This window comes from Hemiscyllium ocellatum, chromosome 20 (assembly GCF_020745735.1).
Source record: "Hemiscyllium ocellatum isolate sHemOce1 chromosome 20, sHemOce1.pat.X.cur, whole genome shotgun sequence".
Taxonomy (NCBI): domain Eukaryota; kingdom Metazoa; phylum Chordata; class Chondrichthyes; order Orectolobiformes; family Hemiscylliidae; genus Hemiscyllium; species Hemiscyllium ocellatum.
The window spans coordinates 37,163,530-37,176,923 of NC_083420.1; the positions used below are offsets into that span (position 1 = coordinate 37,163,530).

At 41.3% G+C, this 13,394-nt stretch overlaps 1 protein-coding gene across 1 annotated transcript in view; it reads left to right on the forward strand.

Annotated features, from left to right (window-relative positions):
* Positions 1-13,394, forward strand: part of LOC132825603 (probable helicase with zinc finger domain) — a 275,845-nt gene that overhangs the window by 204,747 nt on the left and 57,704 nt on the right. The window contains exon 19 of the mRNA XM_060840985.1: positions 8,721-8,934. Within this exon, the coding sequence (XP_060696968.1) occupies positions 8,721-8,934 (214 nt within the window). The remainder of the gene's footprint in view (positions 1-8,720; positions 8,935-13,394) is intronic.

A 13,394-nucleotide genomic window follows, 5' to 3' on the forward strand; every position in this document is an offset into this window, starting at 1 on the left:
AAGGCGGGTGAATAGTCCTCAAGCTGTTGTTTAAAATAATTTTGACTTCTGATTGAATGACTACTTTCCCTTGTTTTGTGTTAGCTCCATGAGAACAGACATTGCTAATATATTTTAAAATGGCCTCCAGTGTGCCAGTGCAACCTTTGGACAGCTGAAGAATAGTGTGTTTGGTATCAAAGACCTCATACCTGGCACCAACATCATGGTCTACAGGTTGGCCAGATTACCTGACCTTCTGTATGTTTCAGAGATGTGGTCAATCTACAGCAGACACCTCAGATCGCAAGAGAAATATCACCAGCGATGTCCACACAAAATCCTGAAAATGTAATGGCAAGATTGGTAATTCATTGTCAAGGTTCCCTCTGAAGCCAACAGCCCAGCATCCAGGCACAGATTACAGGTCAATCAGCTGAATTGGGCAGGCCGCATTGTCTGCATGCCTGACACCAGCAACCCAGACAAGCTTTCTGCTTTGAGTTGCAACATAGCAAGTAGTTACCAGGAGAACAGAGGAAACACTTCAAGGGCATCCTCAAAGCCTCTCTGGAAAAAACTATCCCCACTGCTTCATGAGAATGTCTTGTCCAAGACTGCCTAAACTGGCCAAGAATTCTCAAAGATGCCAAACATTCTGATGATCTTGAATGGTCCCAGGTGGAGGCCAAGCACAAACTGTGAGAGGAGTGCGCAGAAATCCAAATTTTCCTGCCAAACCTTTATCATTAGACTGTTTAGTCACCTCAGGCCACGTTGTTCTGGAATGGAAGAAAGTCATTTTTGGTCTTTGAGGTCTGCCTAAGAAGCAGAGGACTGGCTATAATTTAAAAAATTGTGTCATGTTTTAAAAAATAATACATGTATAATGACAATTGCAAGTACAGCTGAAATACTCTGAAATCAAGAAAATATTGTAAGATGGTGTGCGCTATATAACACTTCATCCAATAAATAGATAATAAGTGATTAATTTAGTTGTTCTTGAGCAGGACCAAGGGCCTGGCTTATAATGTAGAGTCCTTAGTAGAAAAAAAGCTCAATTTCAGCATTCCATGCAGCAGTGCTAGATCTAGTGCTGGCATCATGGCAGAGTTGTTGGAATCCAGTATTGATGTTCCAGAAGTATTCTGACTTGATCCTGATTAAAATCATTTACACTTACTTCATTATAATAAAATATTCAATCTCAGAAATGTTCTCAAGACAGGTCCAAAACAGTGACCTGACACATCATCATGGAGGATCAGTAAACAAATGGATTATTTGCAATCAAAGTAGTTGGTTACAGTTTTTATTGATGAAGCAGGTGGATTACTGAACCCTTAAAATACAATATAATTCAATTTTTTTAACACTGACAACTGGATCTAATGCAACATTCATGAAAGAATTACTCTGATGCACAACACGCACAGAACCACCAACTACAGCAAGAAATGGCCATCATCAGGAAGAATTGTCGATGGGAAGCTAAAACGGTTGATTAGTCACCAAAACATTTGTCCAGAATTTTAAAATCAGTATGTATGAATTTTGAATGACAACAGAAATTGCACCACTTTTTATAGTATTGGTGACAAAGAACGGAAATCCTGATCATGCCTGTTTTGTAACATTACTGTGAAGTGATTGTTCATTTGCTAATCTTTAGTTTTTGTGTGGAGGCTCTTCTGCCATTAATGACTCATCTAAATATTTATCTTCATTAAAATATCATTACCTTCCACCTATTGAAATAGTGCCATTTAAATTTCTAATGATTATTACCATTAAAATGGTTAAACTTGTTGTGAGTAGCAGAACAATACAACACAATACATTCCAGCCAGGAAGAGGCCTTTTAGCCCACCAAGCCTGCACCAATTCCGATTCCTTATTCACACCCACAACTTATGGCCCACACACGATATCTGTCCCTCTGTTCACCTCATGTTCATGTGTCTACCAAGGTACACCTTCGCTGCTAGTGTGCCTACTTTCACCATCTCCAATGGCAGTGTGTTCCAGCCACCTATCACCCTTTGCATAAAAAAAATTCCTTACATTTTTCCCCTCTCACCTTGAACCTGTGCCTTCTTATAGTTGTCCTTTCCACCCTGGGAAAAAGCCTCTAACTCTCCACCCTCTCATAATTTTTGTAGATCTTTGTCAGGTCATCCCTCAGCCTCCATCTTTTCAGTGAAAACAAGCCGAGTTGATCCGACCTCTCCTCATAACTAAAACCTTCCAGACCAGGCAACATCCTGATGAACCTTCTCTGGACTGTCTCCAAAGCATCCATGTCCTAATGGTAATCTGGCTACCAGAACTGCATGGAATATTCCAAATGTGGCTGAACTAAAGTTTTGTACGCTGTAACATAACTTGTCAACTTTTAATTTCACTGTCCCAGCGATGATGGCAAGCATGCTGAATGATGCCTTGACCACCTTAACTACCTGTGTTGCCACTTGCAGGGCTTTGTGGACCTGTACTCCCAGATCCTTTTGAATGTCAATGCTCCTAAGGGTTCTGCTAGTAATTGTATAATTTGCACCTGAGTTTGTTCTTATAAAATGCATCACTTTGCATTTGTCTGGATTAAATTCCATTTGCCATTTCTCCTCCCAAATCTGTAATCTATTTATTTCCTACAGAATACTTTGACAATTCTCCTCACTATCTGCAACTTCACCAGTTTTGGTGTCATCCACAAACTTGTTAATCAGACCACCTACATTTTCCTCCAGATCATCTACATATATTACAAACAACAATGGTTCCAGCACTGATCCCTGCAGAACACCACTAGTTACTGATCTGCATTCCGAAAAGAACCCTTCCACTGCTACTCTGTCTTCCATGACCAAGCCAGTTTTATATCTATCTAGCTAACTCACCTATGATCTCTTGAGACTCTATCTTCTGTACCAGCTAAATGCCTTACTAAAGTCCATTTATACAACATCCACTGCCCTTCCCTCATTAATCATTCTTGTCACTTCTTCAAAAAAATTCAGTCAAGTTATTGAGTCATGACCTTCCCCGCACAAACCCATACTGCCTCTGAATAACAAGTCCATTTGCTTCCAAATGTGAATAAATTCTATTTCTCAGTATCTTCTCCAACAGCTTCCCTACTCCTGATGTCAGGTTTACTGGCCTGTAATTACTTGTAATTTTTAAACAAAGGAACAACTTTGGCCATTCTCCAGTCCTCTGGAACCTCGCCTGAGGCCAAAGAGGATGGAAAGGTATCTGTTAAGACCCCAGCTATTTCCTCACTTGCCTCCCACAGTATCCTGGGATAGATTCTGTCTGGCTCTGGAGACTTCTCTATCTTGAATGTATTTCAAGACACCCACCGTGTTCTCCTTCATTATGTTGACCTGCCCGAGAATATTCTCACACCTTTCCCTAACCTCAACATCCCCTCTCGTTGGTGAATACCAATGTAAAGTACTCATTAAGAATCTCACCTACCTCCCCTCGCTCCACACATAACCTCCCTCCTTTATCTTGAATGGGTCTACTGATTTCCTAGCTACCATCTTGCTGCTAATATATGTATTGAGATTCTCCTTAACCCTGCATTTCATACCTCCTTTTAATCCTGATTCCCCATTTGAGCTCCTTCCAATTTCTCTATATTCTTCAAGGACTTTGTTTGAAGTTGCCTATGCAATAGTTAGGCTCATTTTTTAGTCTAAGCTGATAATTTCCCCTGTAATCAAAGGTTCCCAAATCCTGCCATTCGTGTCCTTCATTTTCACAGGAACATTCCTGTCCTGCACTGTAATCAACTGGTCCCTAAAAGACTCCACATTTCAGAGATAGATGTATTCTCAAACAGCCCCTCCCAATCCACATGCTTCATTCTTGCCTAATTTGGTTACAGTTGGCCTTCCGCCAATTTAACACCTTCATCCAAGGTCCAATCTTGTCCTTATTCATAAGTATCCACAAACATATGGAATCACAGTCACTATTCGCAAAATATTTCCCCACAGCAACTTTGATCACTTGGCCAGGTTCATTTTCTAATACCAGTTCCAGTATGGCTCCCTCCCTCATTTGACTATCTACATGCTGTTTCAAAAACCCCTCTTGGACATAGCTAACAAATTGCTCTTCATCCAAAACACTGGCACTAGTGAGATATGCAGGATAGTGGAACAGCAGTGACCGAGTGATCAGTTGAAGATATGAGCAATTGCACTGTGCGCCAATAACAAATTGTGATGCAACACAATTATGTGTTCACACCATTTGTGTTGATAGCACTGAATAACTTCCATCTTTGTTTACATAACAGTAATTAATTGTGCGAAACATTTGGAGACCTGCTGAAAATGTTACCTCCACAAATGCAAACATTACTTTTGTTATTTTCATTGGCATAGCTTTATATTTACTGGATGGCAGATACTTATATATATCCTGCAACTTTTCACATTTATTATTAGAGCTAAGAATAAGGATGGCAAGAAGTAAATAGTTAAAGTAGGTTGCTCCATGGCTCATGAAGAGGGGCCTGATGTATCTTGACAATGGAGAACAAGGCCGTCAGACTTGCCATGATCAAGGCTGAATTGATGGTGATTGACTATGTTACTGAGAGTCAGATTTGCTCCTTGCACTTTGTAGTGATTGGAACTAGGTGGACCTTGTTGACTGCAAGATTCTTCATCGGGATTGTTAACCTGAGCCAATCAGAAAAGCCTGGGCAAACCAAATTCCCCTCTTCACGGTAATGTTCAGGCCCGGGTGTCCCTGAAGATGGAGCATGCAGTGTCTACCAATACTGTAGGTTTCTTTAGGCAAAGGTGGACACCAGGGATAATGGAGTGCTTTATTTCCTCACACACCCTAATTCTACTTTACTGGTGGTGGAATGCTAATATAGTTACTTTCACTTGGTGGTTTTTCACCACATTTTGCACCTAAACACACACACACATAAACATGGGTGCTGAGGAATATGAGCACTACTGTTGTATGACAGTAGTGTGGGAGGAATGGAGAAAGCAAAAGAAAAAAACATCCCCAAGAGATGAGAATCTCAAGGAAAAAAGAAATAACTAGGAGCTCAGAATCTACTCTGTTGAGGACTGACTCCAAGCTAGCTGGCCTCAGCCAGTGTACTGGGCACTGGTAAATAAAGGGTGACATGTTGATGGGACCTGGCCTCTGCAGTTATTTCAGTGGTGATGGCAGAAAACGGGATGCTTCTAACTATCATCTTGGAGTTGAAGTAAGCATTTCTGGCATCATGCCTCTATTTGGGAAGCTTGACTCATTTGGCCTTGCTGTCGAAGATTGGACCCGGTATGCCTAAACAAATGCAATATTTCTTCCAAGCAAATTCTGGGGAGAGAAGGAGAGAGAGGGTGAAATGGCAACAGGAATGCCACTACCAGTCATATGCCTCCTCTAAGCAAGAGGGACAATTTAAATCAGGGAATGAGGTTCGATGCTAGAATCATGGAATGGCCCGGTATGGGTACAAGGCAAGGTTGATGCGGGGACAGATCCAGTGACTTACAAAGTTTGGTTGGGTAGCACTGTCTAGAACAAACATGTGGATCACCTGAAAGCCATTACCTTGCAAATGGGGCAGGAGCAAAACATACCTGGCCCCTCAGAATAGCTCGAAGGCCTGGCAGAAACTGCAGGTGTTCCCCTTGCGTCTAGTGTTGAGGAAGCCTCAGAGTTCGAAATGGATACAGCCTCGATACCATTGCTGCCGGAAGAAGAGGATAAGATTCTTCCAAGATGTTCCAGACGTGAGAGATGAGCCACGGTCTGGTACACGCCTTCTGTGTTAGAGTCTCAGTCGGAGGAACTGGAGCCAGGGGAAAGCATGGTAGAAGAAATACCAGTGAAAGACCAGGCCTACGTACCTGGACTAGGGAGCAGGGAGATGTAACGATTGGAAATAGGTGGGACCTCATTAACTACGAGTTTCTTGATTGGCCCAGGTTAACCACCCCAGTCAGGAAAGCCTGTGCTGACCAGTATTACCAGAAGATTAGAATCTCTCCGATTGAGAATTGATTCCGAGCTGGCGCGCTACAACCAGTTCCTGGACCATCGTAAATAAAAGGTGATTAGATGATGGGACACTGGCCTCTACAGTTATTTCAGGCTTGGAATGAAAATAGAGGTTGGAACAGAGGAAATTATGGCAGACTCAACATTTTTGTTGAGAATAAGTGCATTAGGGTGGCTAAAATATATTGAGCAATGAGGGATTATCATGATGAACCAATTACTCAGCAGTTAGGAACTTGCAAAGGCAAGTGTAAATGCCTTGGAGGAAAATTTTAACCTGATAGATTTTAATAGAAATTGTCTGAATACAGAAAAAAAAAACTGGGGAAAATAGTGTAATATTCAAGGAAGTACATCATATATTTATATCAAAACCAATGTTGAAATATTGTGATGACCAAAGTACAATTATCTTTCTCTTGAACCCAATTCACCATAGATTATTGTCAGCCATAACACTGTTCACTGCCATGTGAGGTTTGCTGGTATAATATGAAGATTACAACAACGCTGTTGAGTTTGTTATCTCAGCTGTCTGTACAATATGATGTAGATTTGGATTGTGATTTGTTTCTGGAAGTATTATCATTGAAGTTTCATCAATGAGATGACATCTTGAGGAATATTGATTGGGCTTTATCTTGAATTGCTAAGGAGTTGATGCTAATGCTGAGTTGACATGAAAGTGGTGTTGAATGGAAGAGCAGTCTTGAGGGACCAAATGGCCTACTTCTCCTGTATTTTATGTTCTTACGGTGGATTCTTAAAACAGTGAATCAAAAATGTAGTACTGAGTAAAGCTGCCTAAACACAAAGCTACTTTTTAAATGTCTATAGAGAGTAATTGAGTGATAGTCATATATTTTCTTGTTCTTTTTAATGTTTGTTTCCTTTATACATTTTCTATTTTGTACAACAACATTTGCGTGGTGCATCCTTGATTAGTCCATGGCTCATGAATCCTTGCTTAGTCTTTATACAGTGCATCCTTGCTTAGTCTTTGTACTTGAGTTATTCTGTTACTAACAAAATGACAGTGAATGACTTCGAAATTAATACTTGCATTCCATTTAAGCTAAGTAAATGAATTACATTAATTAATCATGTTATGTGCTTCAAGCAATACAAGAAGATTGCATTTTATTGGAAATATCTCAGCTGCTAGTATTTTTGGTGAATACACCCATGATGTGTTTTTGATGTAGAATATATACTTGGCAGTTCTCAGTCACAGGAATAATTAATAATGTCAGAGTTAGGGATCCTCTGGAAGGAGCGATCACAATATGGTTGAATTTAGAATATAGATGGATAGTGCGAAGATAACATCCAATACCGAAGTCTTACGCTTAAAACAAAGGAGACTACAATAGGATGAGGGAGTTGTTGGCTAAAGTAGGGTGGAAACAAAGACTTTATGATGGGACAGTTAACGAGCAGTGGAGGACTTTCAAAGCAATTTTTCAAAATGCTCGGCAAAAGTGTATACCAGTGAAAAGGAAGGACTGTAGGAAAAGAGGTAATCTGCCATGAGTGTCTAAGAAAACAAGGGAGGCTATCAAATTGAAAGAGAAGGCATACAAAGTGGTCAAGATCAGCAAGAAGCTAGAAGATTGGGAAAGCTTTAAAGGTCAACAGAAAGCCACAAAAGAGCTATAAAGAAAAGATTGAATTATAAGAATAAACTAAATCAGAATATAAAGGCAGATAACAGAAGTTTCTATAAATATATAAAACAAAAGAGGGGCTAAAGTAGCCATTGATCCTTCAGAGGATGAGAATGGGGATTTAGTCATTGGATCTGAGGAAATGGCTGAAGCATTGAACAATGATTTTGTGTCAGTTCTTCACAATGGAAGACATGAAAGAGACAAAGGTAGGGGAGGACCTGGGAACAGTCATTATCATGAAAGAGATAGTATTGGGCAAGCTAATGGAGCGAAGGTTAACCAAGTCTCCTGGTCCTGATGGAATGCATCCCAAGGGCACTAAAAGAGATAGCGGGAGAAAAAGCAAGTGCATTTATGGTAATTTTCCAAAATTCTTTGGGTTGGTGATGTCATTTCCTGTGGTGACATAATTTCCTGTTCTTTTTCTCAGGGGGTGGTAGATGGTGTCTAACTCGATGTGTTTGTTGATAGAGTTCTGGTCCGAACCCAAAGAAATCCAAACATATAAATAGAAAGCAGGAATTATCAGCAATGCTTCACCCGTGGGCCCACTGAAGATGTTACCTAGTAGGGTGACGAAACATCTGGAAATGAACCTTCCAGCTCAGCAAGCAAATCTATATCCATTTATTAATTCTGTTGTTCTAAGTTATTTGAAGATAAGCTAAAATTAAAACTTGGAATATAGAGGAAAATATTTCTGCTGTAGAGTTACTTCTGCAGCATAGCTGAAAATGTGTTGCTGGAAAAGCGCAGCAGGTCAGGCAGCATCCAAGGAACAGGAGATTCGACGTTTCGGGCATAAGTCCTACTTCTGCAGCATAACCTTACCAAAAGTCTCCAGTATATGGACATTGTACTTTCAATAGCAAAGGTTTGATATACAAATGGCATTTCTTACAAGTCAAAATGGTGATGATTTGAGGCACATTGTGATTTCTGACAGAAGTCCATGGTGTGAATTGTTAAACTTGAGTTCTGTAAAAGTACTTACTGGGATTGTTCATTTTGTAGGAAAATTTGGGAGCATTTCATCTTCGTTTGTCACAAAAATGGAAGCCTCCATGGAACCACCTTACATGAGATTAAGACACAGCTTGACAACTTGGAACTCAGCAGAGGATGTGTGCTCAACCCCCTGGCTCCTGAATTCATCCCTCGAACCATTCCAAATTTTACAGCTTTTTCTGGCAGACTCCAGGCGTCACCAGCAAAGACTTGTTCTCAGGTAAAACCCATTCTCATGTGTGCATTTTGCTGCAGTAGCAGAGGTGAATAAACCAATGTTGACAATATGCATTTACCAATAAACAGATTAGCTGTTGAGTCCACTAGTTTTCATAATTTGTAAAATTGATTTGGATATGAATTTAGGAGGTATTTGCAGATGACACCAAAATTGGACAGTGAAGAAGGTTGCCTCAGAGCACAATGGGAACTTGATCGGATGGGCTGAGGCATGGCAGATGGAGTTTAATTTAAATAAATATGAGGTATTGCATTTTGGTAAGGCAATTCAGGGCAGGACTTACACAGTTAATGGTAGGGCCCTAGAGTGTGTTGCCAAACAAAGAGACCTAAGGATGTGTGTGCATAGTTCCTTAAAAGTGGAGTCGCAGGTAGACAGGGTGGTGAAGAAAGTGTTTGACACGCTTACCTTCATTTGTCAGTACACTGAGCATAGGAGTTAGGATGTTATGTTGCACCTGTACAGGATACTGGTGAGGCCACTTTTGGAATACTGCATTCAATTCTGATCTCCCTGCTGCAGGAAATACACTGTTAAATTTGAGAGGGTTTAGAAATGATTTACAAGGATATTGCCAGGATTGGAGGGTTTGAGCTTCAGAGGAGAGGCTGAATAGGCTGGGACTTTTTCCCTTGGAGTGTTGGAGACTGAGGGGTGACCTTGTAGAGTTTTATAAAATCATGAGGGGCATGGATAGGGTTAATAACCAAGGTCTTTTACCCAGGTTAGGGGAGTTCAAAACTAGAGGGCATGTGGGGGTAGGGGGTAGGGAGCTAGATATAGAAAGCACCTGAAGGGCAGTTTTTTTCACACAGGTGGTGTTGTATGTATGGACTGAGCTGCCAGAGCAGGTGGTGGAGGTAAATACAATTATGTCATTTAAAAAGGCATCTGGAAGGGTACATGTATAGGGAGATTTAGAGAGATATGGGCCAAATGCTGGAAAATGGGACTGGATCAGATTGGGATATCAGATCAGTGCAGATGATGAGTTGGACATGTCATTCCATGCTGTATGACTCTATTCAGGGTTCATGCTGTGCAGTGCATTATGCAATGACAAAAAGAGTGGTTCTTCTGCTGTGCTGTAAGATGTATGTTCAGAAATAGAGATGGATTGCAAACCCATTGAAATGTATTAGACCTGTGCTTAATCTAAAAGAATGAGGCTGCAAAGAAAGATACATGAATGACAGCTTGATCAAACAATATGTTCTCAGACAAAATGATTGTGCCTACAGATCCCAGAAGAACAGCTGATCAGATTAGTTTTTTTTGTTAAAGGCATCATTTTGTTGGCCTTCTGAAACACATCAAGTCTGAAGCTGCCAGTTTTCATGTTAACAACAGTTTGGGTCAAGGAATGCTTTAATACACTTTCTCTTGTGTTGTATTTATCTCAGACTCCTCCCTCTCCTTCCTAGGCCTTTCCATTTCTATCTCGGGTGACCGACTCAACACGGACATTTACTACAAACTGACCAACTCCCACAGCTACCTAGATTACACCTCCTCCCACCCTGCCCCCTATAAAAATATCATCCCATATTCCCAATTCCTTCGCCTCTGCTGCATCTGCACCCAGGAGGACCAATTCCAATACTGATCATCACAAATGGCCTCCTTTTTCAAAGACCGCAACTTCCCCTTCGACGTGGTCGACAATGCTCTCCACTGCATCTCCTCCACTTCCTGCACCTCTGCCCTTGAACCCCGCCCCTCCAATCGCCACCAGAATAGAACCCCACTGGTCCTCACCTTCCACCCCATCAACCTCTGGATACATCGTATCATCCTCCGTCATTTCCACCACCTCCAAACAGACCCCACCACCAGGGATATATTTTCCTCCCCACCCCTATCAGTGTTCTGGAGAGACCACTCCCTCCGCGACTCCCTCGTCAGGTCAACACCCCCCACCAACCCAACCTCCACTCCCAGCACCTTCCCCTGCAACCACAGGAAGTGCAAAAGTTGCACCCACACCTCCCCCATCACCTCTCTCCAAGGCCCCAATGGATCCTTCCATATCTGTTGAAATTCACCTGCACCTCCACACACATCACTTACTGTATCCGTCGCACCCGATGTGGCCTCCTCTACATTGGGGAGACAGGCCGCCTACTTGCGTAATGTTTCAGGGGACACCTCTGGGACACCTGCACCAACCAACCCAACCGCTCAGTGGCTGAACACTTTAACTCCCCCTCCCACTCTGCCAAGGACTTTCAGGTCCTTGGTCTCCTCCATCGCCAGACCCTGACCACACGACGCCTGGAGGAAGAGTGCCTCATCTTCCGCCTAGAAACCCTCCAACCACACGAGATGAATGTAGATTTTTCCAGCTTCCTCATTTCCCCTCCCCCCACCTTATCTCAGTCCCAACCCCAGGATTCAGCGCCGCCCTCTTGACCTGCAGTCTTCTTCCCGACCTCTCCGCCCCCACCCCCTCTCTGGCCTATCACCCTCACCTCCTTCCACCTATCGTATTCCCAGCGCCCCTCCCCCAAATTCCCTCCCCCCTACCTTTTATCTCAGCCCGCTTGGCACACCTTCCTCACTCCTGAAGAAGGGCGTATACCCGAAATGTCGATTCTCCTGCTCCTCGGATGCTGCCTGGCTTGCAGTGTTTTTCCAGCACCACATTTTTCAACTCTGGTCTCCAGCATCTGCAGTCTCACTTTCTCCTGTTGTATTTATATGTTTGGTTTAATCCCATGACTACAATCTGTATGTGCACTACGTAATAGCAGTAGTGAGCTGAAAATGTGTTGCCGGAAAAGCGCATCAGGTCAGGCAGCATCCAAGGAGCAGGAGAATCGACATTTCGGGCATTAGCCCTTCTTCAGGAAGGGCCTCTGATCTCCAGCATCTGCAGTCCTCACTTTCTCCTAGAAGGTAATAGCAGTAGTACAAATATTAAACTGTATGTCAGATAAAGATAGGAGAATTGGTGACTGTAACGATTTAAACATAGAAACAAGCAAGAATAAGCCATTTAAACCCTTGACCCTACTCTGCTATTCAATATCATCATGGATGATCATTGAGCTCAATACCCTGATCCTGCCCTCCTCCAATATCTCTTGATCTCTTCACCCACAAGAGCTATATTTACCTCCTTCTTGAAAACACAATATTTTGGCCACAACCATTCCTCATCTCAGTCCTAAAAGATTTATCCCTTTTCCTTAAACTATAAACGCCTAGTTCTAGACTCACCTACCATCATCCTGCATCGAAGCTGTCTAGTCTTGGTGATTGTTGCTATTGTGCACCTCTCTGATTTCTCACATTTAATCCTCGATTATGATTAGGATTTTTTAAATGGGGCCACAGAGAGATCAATCTGGGGCAAGTTTCTCTGTTAGATATGAAACTAATCAACTAGATAATTTATTTGCATTGCATACAGTGTGAGGAAACATAGAGAATGGGCAAAAAAAAATCATGTTGACTCATCCCGTCAACTACCTGGACTGTGTTAAAACATTATTTTAATTTTGCTTAGGATGGGAAGGGTAAATTTTAAAAAATCATTTTCGCTTTATGCACATTCATAGATTCCAAGTTAGTTGTAGAGATCACAATTAAGAGACATTTCTTTTGTGGAAGAGTTTATTAACTTCCCTTTCATCCACAATGTTGTAAATGTCCTCTATTTCTCTAACCACTATCTTTTTTTCTCAGCCTTGTATAAAGACTTAACCAGATATTAACAGTTTCCTCTTCTTTAAATAAATGTGCATCCAGTCCACCACCGTACCATTGCATGTATCTGTGACTAGACATTTATTACTGGATTAAAGTATGATTCCTTCTGCCTAATAAGTATTCCCCTCTTCTCACTTTTTGAACTTTCTGTGTCATGTTTCATTTTAAAATGTGTTATGCCCTTTAGGATAATTCATTGTATCATGATATTTAGGTTTAGATATAAAAAGCTGTTGACCATTCTCCATGCATACCTGGAGATAATTCTTATAGTTTCTCAGTTCCTGTCATAACTGAAAAAGGTGATATGATCCTCTTTAGTTATGATCCTTTCTTCATACTGATGCTTGCACCCTATATTCAGACGGCCTGAAAAGCTGCTATCATTGAATCCTATTGTATTTTTGATACTGCCATTTGTAAACTTGCAAACGGTTGTAAAAGATATTACCAGTTAACACTCTAGTTAATAGCCAATCCATGTTTGACACTTTGGCACAATCCAGCAATTTAAAGGCAAGCACTGAATTAGGAGTCGAGTAAAATTTTTACAATCTTGCAAAAGGTCTGCTAAATTCCATTGTATATTCTATAGATTCTTCATCAGCTTTTGAAATTTATCAGTCTGACCATTATTTATATACATTTGATAGGACATCTTTCTTTTATGAAATGTTGCTCATAAATTCATAAATATGTATCAGTGTCCAATTCTTGAGTCTCTA